Source organism: Vanacampus margaritifer, chromosome 1 (assembly GCF_051991255.1).
Source record: "Vanacampus margaritifer isolate UIUO_Vmar chromosome 1, RoL_Vmar_1.0, whole genome shotgun sequence".
Classification (NCBI taxonomy): domain Eukaryota; kingdom Metazoa; phylum Chordata; class Actinopteri; order Syngnathiformes; family Syngnathidae; genus Vanacampus; species Vanacampus margaritifer.
The window spans coordinates 29,638,894-29,657,239 of NC_135432.1; the positions used below are offsets into that span (position 1 = coordinate 29,638,894).

Consider the following 18,346-nt stretch of genomic DNA (forward strand, 5'->3'; position numbering starts at 1 on the left):
TTATCACAGAAATGAATCGCACCGTAGTGTTACTATAATGCACAAGCGCATTCACTCAGTTTGTCTGCAAGTTTTCATTTTGTTCTCTTTCCACCTGTTGCCACGGGCACTGTGAGGTAGACACTTGCGTGCGCGCACACACGGTGTGAGTGAGTCACCGTGATGGCTGGCCATTGGCCTCCTTGTCTTTGCCTGCCAATCAAAGCTCCATTAGTAGTTCCGTGGTTTGGAGGCTCAGGGTCCACTTTAAGAGCCGGATGGGAGTTGACAGCACGGTCTCCCATACAAACCTCCATGTGTGTATTGTGTCGTACACACTTAAGTGGCTGGTGTGTTGTTGTCAGGTTAGTATCAGACAGTGTGCTGAAGGTTTTAACGTACTTGGACTGTTGTATGAATTCTGTAATACTGCAGCCTCAAATGCACATTTGCTCTTCAAAGTGTGTCCATTTCAGAGGTGAAATTGTGTGCAAGGCTGCCCTCTATTGTCTTCTACAAATACCTGACATGTTCGAAAGTGGAATATCTCATAGATGCATTCATGGGCTCTCGAACATTTTTACGGCTACATTTTTTGTTTTTACAAAAGTAGTTAAAATACCTCTCGCTTTTTGTAGGGGGTTAGGAACCAAGCCCCACCGCAAATAGCCAAAAATTCCAAGTCAATGACGCCCACCCCAAAACGTTTTTTACAGTATTTTGCATATAGTTTAAAAAATTAATTTTCCTCAAATTATGATGGTAAAACATTTTACATTGTCCTTAAAGAAAAAAAAGAAGTGCAAAGAGGACACTTCACATCCCGTAAAATACTCATTACTAATTTTCTGTTATTTATTTAATTTACGTTTTCAACTTAGTGACACATAAGACACTCTATTTTTTTAAATACAGCAGTTCTTTGACTTATGAGTTTAATTTGTTCTGTGACCAAGCTCGTAACTCAGTTTACTCATTCTGTACATCAAATCTATGTTTACAATGTCACTATTCTGTCAGAACAACTGTAGTGCAGTGTGTGTGCCTTTAACTCTTTCACTGCCACTGACGTTAAATGACGTCAAGTAAAAACCTACGGAGGGCTGCCAATGACGTTAAATGACGTCATCCAATTTTATTTTTATTTTTATTTTTTGAAACGGGTCCAGGCAAGCCTTCCGGAGCTGTGGTGAAAGTTTCAATTAGGTCTGTTGTGCCTAATGACTATTTTGGGCCCCTAGAGGGCAGCGCTGACTCTCTTTTGACAAGATCGGGTGGGCGTCAGTAGAGTGGCGGAGCTAGAGCGTCGAGCAGTAGATGAGAATGGAAGACAAAGGAAAAATGGCGACCGGTTGCGAGCAGCTCACACCCGAGACGTTTTTTTCAAAGACCAAAAGCATCGACCAACGCTAAAGAGCACATTGATGACGACGATGATCATCATCGATGATGATGATGGTGAATCCGAGGTTGGAAAGCATTGATGCGGCAGTAGAATACGTGGGGGGGAGCTAGATGGCTGAGGAGGAAACGAACAAGGCGCCCGTTTGCAAGCAGCTCTACACTTACAAGACGAAAGGCATCGACCAACGCTAAAAGAGCACATTGATGACGACAATGATCATCATCGATGATGATGATGGTGAATCCGAGGTTGACGGCGAAGTTGCAAGCGTTGACGCGGCGGCTATGACGACGTCATAAACGCGGAGCACAACCGAGCACGCTCAGGCGGACGTTCAATCGGACGACAGAGAGTGCCCCGAGTCCAATGCATATTCATCGGAGGAGTGTGTACAGTCTGCTACTTGCTATTTATTCCCCGGGAAAAAAGGCAGTCAAGAAAGTGTAACGTTTGCACGCAAAACGGACCAAACCGAAAGTGAAACTAATCTGTTGTGCGAGTCCTGCGGCGTATCCTTGCACGCAGGGGAGCGTTATAAAAAGAAAAACTGTATTTGAAACATCCACATAATTGTAAGTAGTACCACAGTTGCACACATTTGTAAATAGTTTGCCAAATTGTTGTCAAATTGTTACACTGTTGAATGGAAATAAACGTATTTTGCAATCTAAAAAGGCGGCACGGTGGTTGACTGGTTAGCACGTCCGCCTCCCAGTGCTGAGGACGTGAGATCGAGTCCGGGCTTCGGCCTTCCTGGGTGGAGTTTGCATGTTCTCCCCGTGCTTGCGTGGGTTTTCTCCGGGTACTCCGGTTTCCTCCCACATTCCAAAAACATGCATGGCAGGTTGATTGGACACTCCAAATTGTCCATAGGTGTGATTGTGAGTATGATTGTTTGTCTCTGTGTGCCCTGCAATTGACTGGCAACCAGTTCAGGGTGTACCCCGCCTACTGCCCGAAGCCAGCTGGGATAGGCTCCAGCAACCCCCGCGACCCTTGTGAGGACAAGCGGTAAAGAAAATGGATGGATGGATGGATGCAATCTAAAAACACTTTTTCATTGTTGGTGAAAGCGTTTTACAGAAGTAAAGCACTATTTAGGTGTTTGTGGCATCATTCATGGACAAAAAGAAGTGTACAATTCACTAGAGTGCATGAAATAACATTGTTTCACAAAAAGCTCTTTTTCTCCGTTTTTTATTTCAAAACAGAGAATTTCGGTGAAAGTAACCATTTTCTATTGTTGATTACTGAAGAACGGAATAAGGTAGAAACAAACTTTTTTCTGATGAAAGATGAGAGTCCAATCTTTCATTTGGTAGTATGTGTGTTTTCATAGTCGAAACACAACATTTTCTGTGGACCTTGAAAGATCAGTCAAAATGCTTAAATCGGCTGGCACTGGGGACAACCCGTTTCTGAAAACGTCTGGCAGTGAAAGAGTTAAGGGGTGTAGCCTATTGAGTGGCTTCACAAATATGGCAAGCTAGGCATAGCTTGTCTTATTGAAACAATTGCGAGTGTTATAATTATTTGTACACAGTATAAAACCAAAAAATGCTGGGTTGTTTCCCAAATTAATTCGCTGGGTAGCTGAGGATTTTGAACCAATTACTTTTACCCAAGTTTGGAATCATTATTTTTGACCCAGCAGATTGAGATGAACTATGAAAATTGGATTTGGGTGAACTGGGTTTATGAGCTGAAGTCTTTTTTGACTGTTTTGTGCTGAAGTAAAATTATATGTGATGAACACCCTTGAAAATGGAGCCTCGCCTGCCTGTCAGACTTCAACCATCATTGGTTGCTGTTTGCAAATCGGCCCGCTATCAGCTGCTGGCCAACGTTCAAAAATAGGATGCCTGAAAAGGAGCAGGGTGTTTTAGCAGCAGCATATTGTGGCATTTTATGGCACTACAGAACAAGCACAAAAATACATAAATAGGCACTGTTGTGGAGGCGATCTTTTCCTCCGCGTGTTCGTTTTCTTTCGGGTAGTGAGAATGTTGGTTATCTGGATACAGGCTGGAGACGATGAACAGTTCCTTTGAAGCTTTTATTTCTACAGAATATTCCGGGCACAAGTGAGTTACAGACAATGGCTGTAGCCTCTCACAAGTGCAAAGATTACAGAGGACTTACAATATTCTTATACTATTTTGAAGGGCGGTACCACACAGTTTCCAGTAAACAGTTATACCGGAGTTGACTGGACCTACACGATAACATTCAAGGACACTATTCAGACATAAAACAAAAGCCCATTTGAGGAATAGAGGTTTTTTAGTCATGACTGCACCTGGCAGAAATTGCGATAACACTCACAAAGATACATCCGCAGAACAAAGCTCTACTGAGGAAATAAGGAAATTAAAACAGTTATGACTAAATCTGGGCAGAAGACCCTCTTCAGCACTAATAGGTGAGTCCTGCGATTGGCTGGCAACCAGTTCAGGGTGTACCCCGCCTACTGCCCGAAGCCAGCTGGGGTGGGCTCCAGTGCTCCCCGCGACACTTGTGAGGACAAGCGGTTAAGAAAATGGATGAATCCATGTTTCCCTGTCAGAAAAGAATACACAGATAGAAAACGGTGAAGAGTGACTGTGGCAACTCATGGAAGTGTGTTGCAGAATCTCGCACGCCGCGTGACCTGTTGTTGCTCAGTCTTGTCGCTTGAGAGGCCAGCGTCCTTGAATACATAATCACTTAACATAAACAAACTTTCATTTTTTCTTTTCTTTTTTTTCTGTTGCAAGTTTTTATATTTGCCGTAAGAAGTTGAAACAATTAAATGCATCTGCAATGCTGCTCATCTTTGCATTACATTTTGTCATTCATTTGCCATTATTCATTTATGTACTATATGGCAGCTAAGAATGTTAAAATGCTACTTGAAACATGATGGTGACCCAAGAACGTATTCCGAAGTCCGCCGGCATTCTCAAATTGATTGTGCTCCACCTTATGTTCCACTTTAATATAATTATTGTCATCATTATTATTGCTTATCTGTCCATGTATGTACTACCAAACTGTATAGTGTTTAGACTATCAGCAGTCACACAATTTGCAGCTGCCTTCATGCAAATAATAGTACGAGAATTTAAAAAAAAACCACACTTTTGCCAATTTGCATGCAGCCTCTGCATACTTGGAGGACGACATACGGGAGTTTTCTTCCTCTTGGTGTCAAGTGCGGGTGTCAATCACTGGACCGGAGGGGGAGGCAAACTAGGACTTGTGCCATGCATCATTAAGTTGAGTTTGGCTCCAAACCTATGGATGGAGCCATATAAAAAAAAAATGCAGTCTTGCTATGGTTGGGTAAATAATGATGTCCAGGGGGCAGTTTCAGCCTCAGACTGGCTGCTAGAAAATAAATTGATGTTTTGCCCCCGGCTCATTGTTAATAATGCATTTTCATTTGCAGGTGAGCAGTGGTTATATTCAACTAATCCTCTAATAATGCGACCCGGTAGACTTGTTGGAATATGAAATGTATAAAAATATGTGCTTTTTCAAGTTGCACACGACACGCTGAGGTTGATTCATGAGTAGATGTTATTAGTTATTTGTATCGCTATTTATAATGTATTTGTCTCATTGCTATCATTCACAGAACAGGCTCGATCTATTTTCTTTTTCGTTAGACACAAAATGCACATTTGCACTTCCATTCAAATGAAATAGGAGTATATAAAAATAGATCTCAACACAAAGAAACACTAGTTCCTTCATAAATGTGATGCGTTTTCACAAAATCAAGCTTATGAAAATTTAGATATTCATATATTCTAATTCTACATACTTAGTTAATTCCCTTTCAAATGATATATAATTTGTGGCGGTTCCTCAAAATTTGACAAAGTTAGAGCAATTTCAATGTTGTCAGGTCAACATTCCTCGTTTTAAGAAAAACACGTCTAAGGTTTTTGGCACGTATGCTGCATTCGAGGATGGTCGGAAGTCAGACTTTGACGAGTTCAAACCAGGAAGTTTGTTCGGGAGCGCCCCCGACTTCACCGACGGACTACAATGTGACGTCACTGTACAATGGCGACCCCTTTGGAAACACAGACCATGATTGGTAAAACACAATTTACTCAAGTATAAAACTAGATAGCTTCTTTCATTCATAAATATTTGACATAACTTCACGTAACACAACATACGTGACAGTATGCCGCTATCTCCCTGCATGAAATTAAACGGTGAACTACTGAACTGTATGAAATTAGATTTTTTTTTTTTTAAACAATAAATGAAGCAAAATTGCGAGAAGGCAAGTTTGATGGAGGTCAAAATGAGTATTGAGGACCAAATTAAAAAACTATCACTATCCACCATTGTGGTTGTTTACTTTTGCCTTGAACGCTTTCAGGTCGGAACTAGGAAAAAACAACTCGGATATATCTGACTTCCGACGATGCTCGAATTCAATTCAGCAGTAGGCCTACTTCTTCCAAATGTCTATAGCAACCAGTACCTTAGGATAAAGATATGGACACAAAACTTTCAGGGAGCGTTACACCAGTGGAAAATCGATTTCAATAGCACATAAGGACATCATCTGAGATTTGAACCCTTTAAAATGTGAGGATATTTGACATCTCAGGTAATGAAATTGTTTTGGAGCAGGTGACAGGAATGTGCTAGCTAGCATTGCGGCTAAAACATGCCCTAGTTACGATGTACATTACTTACCAATTGCTTATTTTTTATAAACGTCTACTACAATTTAAACTTGTCTGCAGCGGGGAAATGAAACTAGAGACCTTAAGGATGTTATTTTTGGAGAAATCTCAAAATTGACATTTGTCTCCAAACTATTTTTGTCATTTACTCCAAACTTAATCTCTGCGACATACGCCTCATTTTGTGAAAACACATCACAACTATTTTTTTGTTGTAATTCTTCTTAAATTCTGTCAGGCTCCACTTTTCACCCTCTCTACTTTTAACTTTTCACCTTTTTGTTGTCTTTGAGAAGTTGCCATTTCTCCTCTCGAAAAAAAGATTTAGTGGTCTAGTGGTCACTTCAGAGATGGATGTGAAAAAGAGCTGACGCCCTTCTGAGTTTGTCAATATCTTCAACATAAAACTCACAGTGTGTGTTTCTAAACACACAGCCCCGTGAAGACATGACGGAGCGTTGTCAGGACAGCTCGCTGATGCTGCACGCAAGGATGAAGTGCATGCTGGGTCATTCTCTCCCCAGAAATATTGTACGAGTCAAGGATGTGGCCATGCCCACTGGAGCCAGACACATAATGATGGACATTTCAAAAGAATTGTTGACATTGAGCATTTGTTAGCCTCCATCGCAGGCGTCAGACATGAATGGCGTGGCCTTGAAAAGTATGAAATCCGCAGCAACTATAATAAAGCATCAAAACCAAATGGAGAGGAACTCCTGAGGCATATCTGCGGGGCGGCGAGACCTTGACAGTAGCTTTTCATCGACAGTATCTGATTTGACTTCTCGGGACGCATCTAATTCGAGGAGTTGCAATCATTTAACGCATAGTACCTCCATTGCCAGGGGCTCAAAATTAAGTTAAGTGGTCAGGTCTGTTTAATTCCTGTGTAACCGCAAGACGAATCAAACAAATGAAAGTCTGTAGTTGATATTAAGCAGCTGTTTGGTCCGTGCTTCCAAAATAAAGACGGAGTGCAAAGATGTAAAAAGTACGGCCCAGGGGCAATTTGTAGCTCACAGTCACCACCCTTGTTTTGCCACATTCTAAAATTAATAATTGACACAGCCCGTGTCATTTGCCTGTTTGGGTTTAACATCCCACTACTGCTATTATAATACTGGTTCAAGCTTTTTCTAGATTTGCAAAAATGCAAAGAACACTAAAGGTAATTTAGCAGCAAATAAGAATTGAGATTGTTTGCTTGAGTATTCAGAACAGCAGCTGTTCTATTCTACATAGTTGGATACATATGACCACTGCCCAAACCAAAACACTGAAGACAAAAATCCTTGACTTTTTAATTCATCTTTAAAAAATAAATAAATAAATAAATACAGTTGTGCTCAAAAGTGTCCATGCCATGGTAGAACTTGTAAGATGTGTACTGTATGCCATTCCTTAAAGAAAACATGAGTAATCAGGGAAAACATTTATTTTCAGGGAGATTCAAATTAAACCACAACCTTTAAACAAACCATCACAATAATGAAAACAAGATGCTCCCCATCAGTCATCAGTGCAATTTTCCAAAAATGTATCAATATTTCAGTCTGCCAGGGTATGTAAACTTTAAGCAAAACTGTACAGTGGACCCGGCTATTTGTGAAAGGGAACTGCCTGGCCCTTGAGTCGCGAAAATCCACATATCAATTATATGTGTGTCCACTGCTGCATTGGAATTGAATTTTTTCATGGTAGTGGTAGCGGCAAAATGGTGGATGCAAGGTTTTTTTTGTTTTGTTTTTTAGCTATTTTCTTCTCTTTTTTTTCCACACACACACATCCACTCACACTCACACACATACACACGGACACGAACCCGCGCCACCTGCACCAAGGCCAAGCAACGGCACCACTTGGCCACCCAGAGAAAATGGTGGATGTAAGTGCAGGGATGCAGGTAAGCAAGACTGGGTAGAAAAAGGAATTCCAAAAAGTATTTATTCACAAAAGAACAAAATGGCAAACCAGGTACTGGAAGGAATTTAAAATAAAACTAACTGAAATAACGAAGTGCAAAAATCTGATTCAAAGAAACCACAACCAGTCTGGAGAACTGGGAAGATGTCAACAACAGAAAAGTGGTAGAAACAAAAAAAATAATGAGCAAAACAGGAAAACAAATGATAAAAAAACAAAACAAGATGTATTCAAAACAATACAAAAAAAGCGTACAAATACAGATCTGCTGAGCTGCTTGAATGTGATGTGTTTTGCGTACCATAAACAGTAGCTCCTCCTAAAACAACCCCAAAGCCTTCGCAGCAATGTCATTTTACCATTTCTAAATCCAATTCCGCTTCATAATCGACAATATGTGGACATGGAAAATGAATGTTACCCCTCCCGACTGCCCTCCTTGCACGCACAGCAGCACAATTTCAGTTTGACAGAACCTTCACAATAAGAGCGTATTGTCCTGAAGAAACTATAATGACAATAGACAGATAAAGGGAAACCAGCGCATTATAGAGCATTAAGCCACTGAGTACCACAAGAAGCATTACAGAGAGAAAAAAGAGCAGATGATGAAAGGAGGGATGAGGAGGGTGGAAGAGAAATAAATGACAGCAAGGTCCAGAGAAAAGAGCCAGTGGTGATAAAACGAAGCACTAATCCAGGCTACGACACAGGGATTAAATTGCTCCCTTGCTGCACAACGGTGGAGGTTAAGCAGCCTGTCCATTCCCTAAAACACCTCTCTTTTTCTCATCCCTTCTAATGGTATTAGAGAAGTGCAAGTCTTTAATCAGGGTTACGGAATGGAGAGTGCGGCTTCCGCAGACAGCACACACACACACACACACACACACAAATACGCAAGCATGACTGGGTGTGGCGTGGTCGATTGGGATGCTTATAGAGGATTGGATTCCTCAGAAAACAAAGAGGTGAGTTATCGCAGGGAGGTTTATTTGCAGATTAAACAACAAATATACCTTTCTCACTGATGGTGAAGGGAAAATAACCATGGTTTGATATGTCCTCATGTAACCTCTTATATAAGGATATGTTGTTGTCCTGAACTGTTGTCAACCTGGGAACTCTTCCGTGTTTATACTACAGTCCTCCCTGCTTCGGAAACATGTTTTCAAGGGTGCCTGGGAGAGGGCTTGGCCAGCCCGGTTTCTCACGCTCACCCCTTTTTGTTAATGAATAAAAGACGGAGCGGCACACGGTGTGGGTAGAGTCAGCTGAGGGATACGTACGATCGCCCAGCCGTTTTGCAGCTCGTTCTACCCGGACCGTCGGCTCTCCGGTCTAGTGTCAAGGTAAGCGCTGATGATGATCATATTATGCTGCTTAGCGTTGAAGTGTGTTGATTGCTGTTTGCGGGGAATAAAGGGCACATTTGTTCTAGCACAGTATATCAGTCTCTGTGTATTCATTGTATTCCTGCATAAAAATGAAGTAGTGTTTTCCACAAAACAGATGGTAAGCATGTATTTTTCACCGTTCTGTGAATCTTAGCTCTGGCCAAATATGGAATTTGCATATTCTCCCCATCCCTGCTGGGGTTTTCTCTGGCTTCCTCCCAATTCCCATGCATGCATGGCTGAATTGTCCATAGGTAAATTTTTCTTGGTTTCTATCTTAACTGCTACTGGCTGGCGACTAATCCAGGGTGTACCCCACCTCTTGCCCAAAGTCAACTGGTAAAGGTTCCAGCTCATATTTTAAAACAAATCTATGTTCTTCATTATGTAAAAACATGTCCACACCCAAGCTTGCTCTCACTTTAATTACCATTAGGGGATAGCATGAGGTGGCAAAATACTTGTTTCTTGAGCTGACTAAGATGGGTTTGATCCTGAGCCCCTGTAACCATGTCAAAATGTCCTTGAGCAAGTACTGAACTCCAAGGGCCCAATTTTCATAGAAACACACGTGTGCGCTCGGCATGAAAATGCCTCTTCATTTTTATGCTGGCCAAATCTAGTCTACCGTGTTTGGGACCGCATTGCGCCTCACTGGGTGTTCTGGCGAATCTTGTAATTTGATGATAAAAAGTAGACTAGATGTTAGACTTGCAAAAAGTAGGGCTAACTTCCGGCGCAGGTGTTGTAACAAGATTTTGATGGATTTAAACGAGGCACAATATGACGTGTGGGAAAATCCCTCTGAATCATTGTAGAAATCAATTCATTGAACAAATTATCATATCATCTTAGAAATATCCTTAATAGCACCACCCTGCCCCACTTGAGCTAGGCATGAAAATAGAACTCCATGTTTGCAAAGCCCTTTGAGTATTGTAAAAGGTAGAAAAGCGCTTTACAAGCCTGATGAGAGAATCGTTGGGCACATCCATCTAAACATTATCCACTTATCATTTTTGTGTTTCGCTGGGAGGTGGAGACCATGCAGCTGACGTTGGGCAAAAGGTAGATTTCACCCTGGACCGTTTGGACACATGGACAGACCATTCACACCATCAGTGGGATCAGAACCCATGCTAGCTGCAACAAAGTACACCGAGTGAAATACGACACCATTAATGACTATTTCCAGATCCGTGGTCCTGGAAGGGTTAGGTTTAGAAAAAGAAGAAAAAAAGCCCCTCCACTGGTAATCACATATGAAAGTGTGGAAGGCATTTGAATGTGCCAGACGTCATCTTCATCACTTTAGGTGCAGCCCTCACTTTACACTGTTACCGTAGCAACATCTGCACGTCTGGACACTCCCGGCAAGCCCGTGCCGAATTATTTTATTAGGAAATGTCCATATGTCTGTTTGTAAATGAGGATCACCAGCCTCACTTGACACTGCAAACCAATTACCAGAATCACGTCAAGCCAAAAGCAGCTGGAGAGGGAGGAAATGTAACCGCTTGAGTAAAATGTGTCATGTGTGAAGTCAATCAGTTAGAGGAGTGCTCACCTCCACACAGCTGGCGTGTTCTTACAGGTGTCATCTATGTGGAAAGAGTGTATACGGAGGCCATCCTCATGATTTCACCAAAACACTAGCAAGAGCCACAAACACTTATTTAATCAGTTTTCTACCAGTAGTGTAGCTAGTGGTGTGTGTGTGTGTGTGTGTGCGTGCGTGCATGTATATACAGCATGACACACACAAAGAATACACTCCTCACATTTCTGCAGATATATAATTATACCATTTCATGGGACAACACAGAAGAAATGACACGTTGACATAAAAATAGTCCATGTACAGCTTATATAGCAGTGTAAATTTATTATGCCTTCAAAATTACTCAAAATTCAACCCATTAGGAGCTAAGCCCCAGGCAACAAAAATGTCCACATTGAGCATAGTTAGTCAATTTCCCACCCTGGTGTTATGTGGCTTGTTAATATTACAAGGTCTCAGATGTGAATAGGGAGCAGGTGTGTTAAATTTAGTATTACAACTCTTACACTCTCTCATACCGGTCAGTGGTCGGAATTAATTATTAATAATTAATACGACCACATAGGTCGTTTTGAGATGTGCCAAATTTTAACCAAGTGTTACGTATTGAAGTTTAGCGACCCCTATCGGCCATATAAATAACAAAAAAAAATAGTTAAGTGTAGTTACAGGGACTCAAACCCAGGAAGTACGGTCGGAAGACGAGTGTCTATCTGACTGAGCTAACAGGCCAGTAATTATTTATGAGTTGACTATGTGTTTTGTAACACCAACCATACTACAACCTCAGAGCCTCTTATGAACCCCAACCATTAGTGTCCCATGTAAAGACGTAACGTGTACAGCCTCAATGAAAGCCTAATAAGTCCCGCTGATGACAAACTGACTTATAATGACATACATGTCAACATTAAAACACACTAACACAATTACAAGCTTGTTCTTCCGACCAGACGACATGGATTAGATTCACGTTACAATTTTTTCGTACATAGTCGATAGGGGCCGCTAAACTACAATACGTAACACTTGGACGTATTTTGGTGCTTGGTAAAATGACCAATATCGTCGTATATTGCTTGATAACTTATTGCAGTGGTCACTGAAAACAACAACATGGCCCCTTACGGAACAGACCTCTGTGAAGATCTGAAAAAGACTGATAAAGATAAAGATGTAAAAGGATAGATATAAAGATGTAAAGATGACTTAGGCTAAGAACAACAAGACCATCCAGCAGTTTACCAGGACAAGTTTCACTCAGAACAGGTCTCACCATGGTTGGCCAATGGAGTACACATGCTTAGTGTCACATCCAGACTTCTGAAATAAGACATGTGAATGCTGGTGGCATTGCTGCAGAGACTGAAGACGTGGGGGGGGGATTGGTCAGCCTGTCAGTAGTCAGACTATATGCTAACATTGCATGAAATTGGTCTGCAGGAAGGAAGCCGCCTGTAAAGATGATGCCCAAGAAAGCCTGCAAAAAGTATGTTGAAGACAAGGAGACAAAGTGCATGGATTACTGGAACCTGCATGCCCTGTGGTCTGATGAGACCAAGATAAACTTATTTGGTGACATAGATGGTGTCAAGCTGGCAACACTTTTGGGGGGTGTCATTTACTCACAGCAGGCCTCGCTCCCTGTCTCCTGTGAATAGTGGCGGTTTACTGTGTTATTGAGTTGAGCAGCATTTCAGCGAGTCTGCAACATAAATATCCTCTTTTGTCATTTTGTGCTGCTGTGCTACACAAATAGTTTGGTAAAAGTTGTGAGACTCAATTATTGCTACCTATGTCGAGGACGCTTTTGACCACTCTTTTGATTGTTATTATTATTATTTTACTGACGGCCGAAAATAATATTAGCTTGAATTTTCAATTTTAACCATTTGTTTAGGAGAAACAGTAAATAAGGCCTTTTCTAGTCAGCAATATAGCCACACCCCTTCCCTCTTACCATGTCTTGGTGGGAGTCAGCGGAGAAATCGGACACAATTTGAATTCAAAACTCATTGTACATAACGTCCAACCTCTGAAAATATCACAAGGATTAGCCTCTCCATCTCCATGTCACACTTAAAAGCGAACGAGGAAATGAGCTGCTAATATGCATTTCCTGTCATGCCAGATTTGCTTTCTTTTTTTAAGTCCCCACAATATCAACACAATGCGTTCCGATCACAGCTCACAATTTATATTAAAATTAAATATTTTAGTGCTGACATAATTCCTACATATAAACCTATTATATAAGTGCCAATGTTCATCCCAGTCAAGTGTCCCTTTAAGTAATCTTTTTCACTTCTGGTTCCGCTGTCCAGATTTGACACATCGTCCATGCGTAACCTGGAAATTTGTGCTGTTTGTGACTGGTGCTTTTAACAGATCACCCCCATCAGCATGTTTCTCGCAGGCGGGCACTGAATTCTTTTTTTACCAATTAAAATGATAGAATATTGACATTCAGACATTGCCGTAATGTAGTAGGGACACATCACGACTGTTGTTCAATCGCCTCTTTATCACAAAAGAACTATTCAGGATGTTCCAGTGCAGCTAAAAGCAGTTGATTTTTTTTAACGCTATCATTTGATACTAGCCCAAAAAAACATTTGACACTGACGGTATGTGACATTCACATTAAATTGAAGGTTTCATCTCAGTGTACTGCCACGACAAGCATTGATTCTGTTAACCAATTGAATACAGACAAGGCCAAAATAAACCATGAATACTTTAATAAATTCATATAATACAATACAGGCCTGGTGTTCTTAAGTCACGGCCATGAGGAACAAAACTTCCTGTGTGAAATAGAAAACCACAAATCGTGAAAGCGGTCCATCTAAATAATGTCAAACACAGTACCCATACATTCATCTTTTTTATCGCTACACGAGCCTGCAGAAATCTGGACGCAAACTGAAGTTGACATTCATGTGCGCATGAAAGAGCCTTGAATGAATCTTTACCATTTAAATAGGGCAAACAGCTTCTAATGGTTTCGTACAAGATTGATTTGGAAGTGTATTGAGTCAGACCTCAAACCCGCTATCGACTCTTTTTCTTGTACTGTGTAAAATGTAGCAGTGCAGGATAATAGAACAATTTCAATGGATGGTGCTGCAGATAAATAGCATACAAGGACATTTTAACAAGCCATGCTAACAGCAACTTAAATCTCTCATAATGCAACACAAAACCATGATGGAAGGTGATGCTCTTAGAGGTATAGTAAAAGCCTTTGTCTATTCTCCTCCTTCATCAATGGTTGACCAGGTAGTTCTGAAAAAAGAAAGAAAAAAGAAAACTAATTGAGAATAATAAATACATATATATATATATATATATATATATATATATATATATATTGAAGCCATTATCTACTATGAATCCATAAACACCAACAGAATAAACCATATACTTGCACTGTATAAAATGCCTTCGCATTATAAAGGGAAAACTGAAATATTTGATCACGTTTATATACTGTATTATACGAACTGATCTTGCAAAATTCCGGGCACCGCACATCGGCATCTCGCACTTCCTGATGATGTCGCTTTGAGATAACACACAATACGTGAACTAACCCACAGTTTGAACCTCTGTGTTATGTATTGCCAATATAGCTGTTGCAAAATTGCAAAATATAGATTTGAAATTAACCTAAAATATTTATCTAATAAATATTTTATTAATTAAGAAAGAGTAAAATAGTTATCAGTTAAAAAAAAACAAAAAACTATTGTTTTAATTTAATTTCGTTTATGGCTGACTGATGATTTTTTATTTATTTTTTTTTTCAATTACAGATTTTGTTTTTCCGTACCTTGGCCTCCTCAGACCACGTCTAACATTTGGTGCTCTAATAAGATTTGGTCAATCTGAACAATGTGCAGGAAGACAGTTAGGTGAGGGCCACGGACAGGTTTTCAACTTAATTTATTTATAAAGCACTTTAAAACAACCATTGTTGCATACAAAGTGCTGTACATGGAGTAAAGATCAGTCGTGGAATGAAGACAGGTAAAACAAAATAGCACAAAATTAATTAATAAATAGCATAAGTGGGCATGTATAGTGGATATCATCGTATTTCACTCATAAATAATGCTAACAGCGGGCATTAAATCCGCTGAATCACTGTAAAAATATTTTCATAATTATTCGTTTTTTTAAATCATCGCATTGGCAAGCACATTCTGGATTTAATGAAGGTATCCACTTACATTATCGTTATCTGTTAACACACTGGCAATGAGCAGTAATAGAAACAAGGCAATTTAAAGTTTCTAAACCCAAGGATTCAGCTAGAACTTTAGTGTACAATCAAACCAAAAACTTTTTCAAAATAGATCAATAGAGGGACAGATGGTAATAATCATTTGACAAAACACTAGAAAAATCCATCAGAAGAATAAAAGGACAATGTGAATACGAGTGAGCTGTTGTAGACAAACTATTGGAGAATACCAGAGAACCAATTTTAAAGTTCCAGATAAAAGTCTTCAAAACTGTTATGAAAGGCAAGAATAATGCACTGGTATTTGTTTTTTTATTGACCGAAGCCTAGAGAAGAAAAAGAAATTGATCTCTTTGGGAATACAGGTTTGAACTGGGCTGTGATTACAAAAGAAGCATAAAAAAAAACAAGAGGCAGATGGAATGAGTGACAAAAGGACTTGGAAAAATGAACTGCTTTGATAATAGACTGGCTTGGATGCAACCAAACAAAAACAAAAAAACAACAATGAAAAACCCCCAGTTGCCCTCTCTTATCCCAGCTGGGGGGTCTTGAGTTCCACAATAGCGCTTCCTGTGTGTAAAGGTGGAAGCAGTAAAATGCAGACTGAAATTCGTGTGATGACACTTTGTATGGAACACAATACAAGCATATGTTGAATTATTATCAGAGCCGCCCGATCAGAGTGTGTCAAATGGGGTCAAAGCCGACTGCTGGAAAGGTCAAGGTTCACTCTGTGAGGTGTACAAAAATGCTTCCGTTCACAGGTCATTTTGAGTAGCTGCCCTCCATGTCTCTGCACCCGTGAACTTTTTTTTTTCTTTGTTGGAAACCGCCAGGTGTCTGAAAGCCACAAGCTCGATAAAAGAGGCTCTAGATTTGACTGTTTGATAGCGCACGGCAGAGCAACAAAAGGCTGAACAGAAAAGCAGAAGAAAAGTGAAGTGATAATGGAGGGTGGGGACAGAAAGATGCTTCGCTGATAAAGGGAATGGAAAATGAAAAAGAACGACGGCTTTGCACGTGTCACAACAGAGGCTTCGAATGATGAAGGGAGGCATATTTCATTTACATTTTAAAGAAGGGCACAGGTTGGGGCAGGTCAGAACATATTTGCACTACGTTTCTGGGCTCCAGACTAACATTTTTTACTAGGAGCAAAGTAGCCCGTAACGTCAACTTCAGGGGCGCACACGGTAAATTGACTTGCAAAGTAAATATTCACACTTCCCTCCATTTTCCGTGTGTTACTGATAAATACTTGCAGAAACTGAGGTGCTTTTAATTCACATTTTATTGTTTCAACATGACACAAAAAAATTCCCCAAGTATAAGTTATACAGCTTGAATGTAAAGTTAATGTTAAGACCGGCAGCACAAGCGTTATTAGCAAATTGCGCACACATTTTCTACCTATAATTATCCTCTGACAATTATCCTTCAAACGCTCGCTTTCAACCACTTGTGTAACATCGTTCATTCTTCGTCATGAGTGCAAGAAGCATGGCAAGAAGCAGCACATCACGCACCATCATGAATACAATTATTTATCCGACAACATCAAACTACGGCATATCGAACTTGCGATACGACGTATGATTGGATCCTAGCTAACCAATCACAATCGCAAGTTGATTTGCATGATGTTCATGTTAAAAATGTTACACATAAGCTTGGTAAGTTTACAACACGTTACAGCCATACTATCCTGGCGTCCACTACAGTATAACAAAACACGAGATAACCCCCCACATTTTTTCCATGTTGTTCTTATGTGGGAAAAGATGTCGAAATCAGTCAAAAAATTAATAAAAAATAAATTGCCCGGCAGAAAAAATGCGAGTCTGAAGGGGTTAAGCCACACTTTGGCAAATTTTATATATATTTTTTAAAATCTATATATTTGGTCAGTGGGCGCCACTTTTATGAACTATTGACCAACCCAAAGTGTTGAAAATGGCTTTTGTCACTTTGCTAATACAATGTTAGATATTGAACAAACATACCATTTTGGGGGTCTAATGAAAAGTGAGGATTTTGGAGGTACAGACGCTCCCCTACTTACGAACATTCGAGTTACAAACAACGCGCGTACAGTATGTCGAAAAATGTTCGGAAAGAGATGCTGTAAGTTAGATTTTGTATTGCGCGTAGTGCTTCTTTCCGCCGCTAACACCGACGATGGCGCTGTGAGAGCTCATTGGAGGCTCAGCAACGTGTCGAGGAGGAGGAGGAAGAAACGCCGGTCCCCATGAAGGAGGAAATAACTTTTGAAGCCGATTCCAGCGACGACGAAGAATCTCTCATGATATAAAATCCTCCTCTTCCATCATCTCCTTAAGCATCGAGTACATCTTCCAAAAGTAAGTTAAACTTCATTTTATTTATCTTATTACGTACATGTACATACTGTGTGTGTCTCTCGCTCTCTCTCTCTCTCTCTAACATACGTAGTACAGTACAGTACTGTACGTATTCTCTCCATTTTATTAAAAGTTTTTTTCAGTACAAACCAATGCAGGTTACTTGTACAAGCCTTAAACATACTTATATAAACCTTCAATATACTTATATAGGCTTTAAACATAAATTATAATACAAAATATAGCACTGAAGCAACTTACGAACAAATTCACCTTACGAACGATCGTCCGGAACGTAACTCGTTCGTAAGGTGGGGAGCGTCTCAAGGTTTTGGGCCTGACGGCAGCATTTTACTCCTATGTTTGATCGCGTGACTCGTGCAGGACCGTTTATCTGTAGATTTTGGCAAATGTTATGTCATTGTTCAACTTTCTTGTTCTTGCGCTTTATGCCCGTCAACCACCTACCGGCATCATTTTCTTGAGTATGCACTATTTATTCCCTGTTGTTTTTTTCAATTTGCTGGCGTTCTTCAACTAACATTTTCCAAATTTTAATTGATGTTAGTTTTGACATCTCACGAACACATTAATCTCTCTCTAGGTGCAATCATTGTGTCCTTTTTCCAACCAGTTTTCATTACATTTCATATCTGTTTACTCCGTATCGCAATCCTTTTTGTCTTCTAAATCTTTTCATTTGATTGCCTCGTTATCGACAAGCACAGTAGCCATGTTCATGAGATTTCAGGAACAGCACGTCTCTAACATG

General features: G+C 40.2%; 1 protein-coding gene across 3 annotated transcripts in view; it reads right to left on the reverse strand.

Moving 5' to 3' along the window:
* Window positions 1-3,555: 3,555 nt before the first annotated feature.
* Window positions 3,556-18,346, reverse strand: part of LOC144035865 (MICOS complex subunit mic25a-like) — a 43,926-nt gene continuing 29,135 nt past the window's right edge. Inside the window, exon 8 of one of the 3 annotated variants that reach the window (XM_077545910.1) lies at window positions 3,556-3,943. In XM_077545910.1, the coding sequence (XP_077402036.1) occupies window positions 3,836-3,943 (108 nt within the window). In that variant the 3' untranslated portion in view covers window positions 3,556-3,835. Of the gene's footprint in view, window positions 3,944-13,686; window positions 14,251-14,270 lie in introns of those variants that run through there. The other 2 variants (XM_077545919.1, XM_077545927.1) reach the window with 2 other exon arrangements.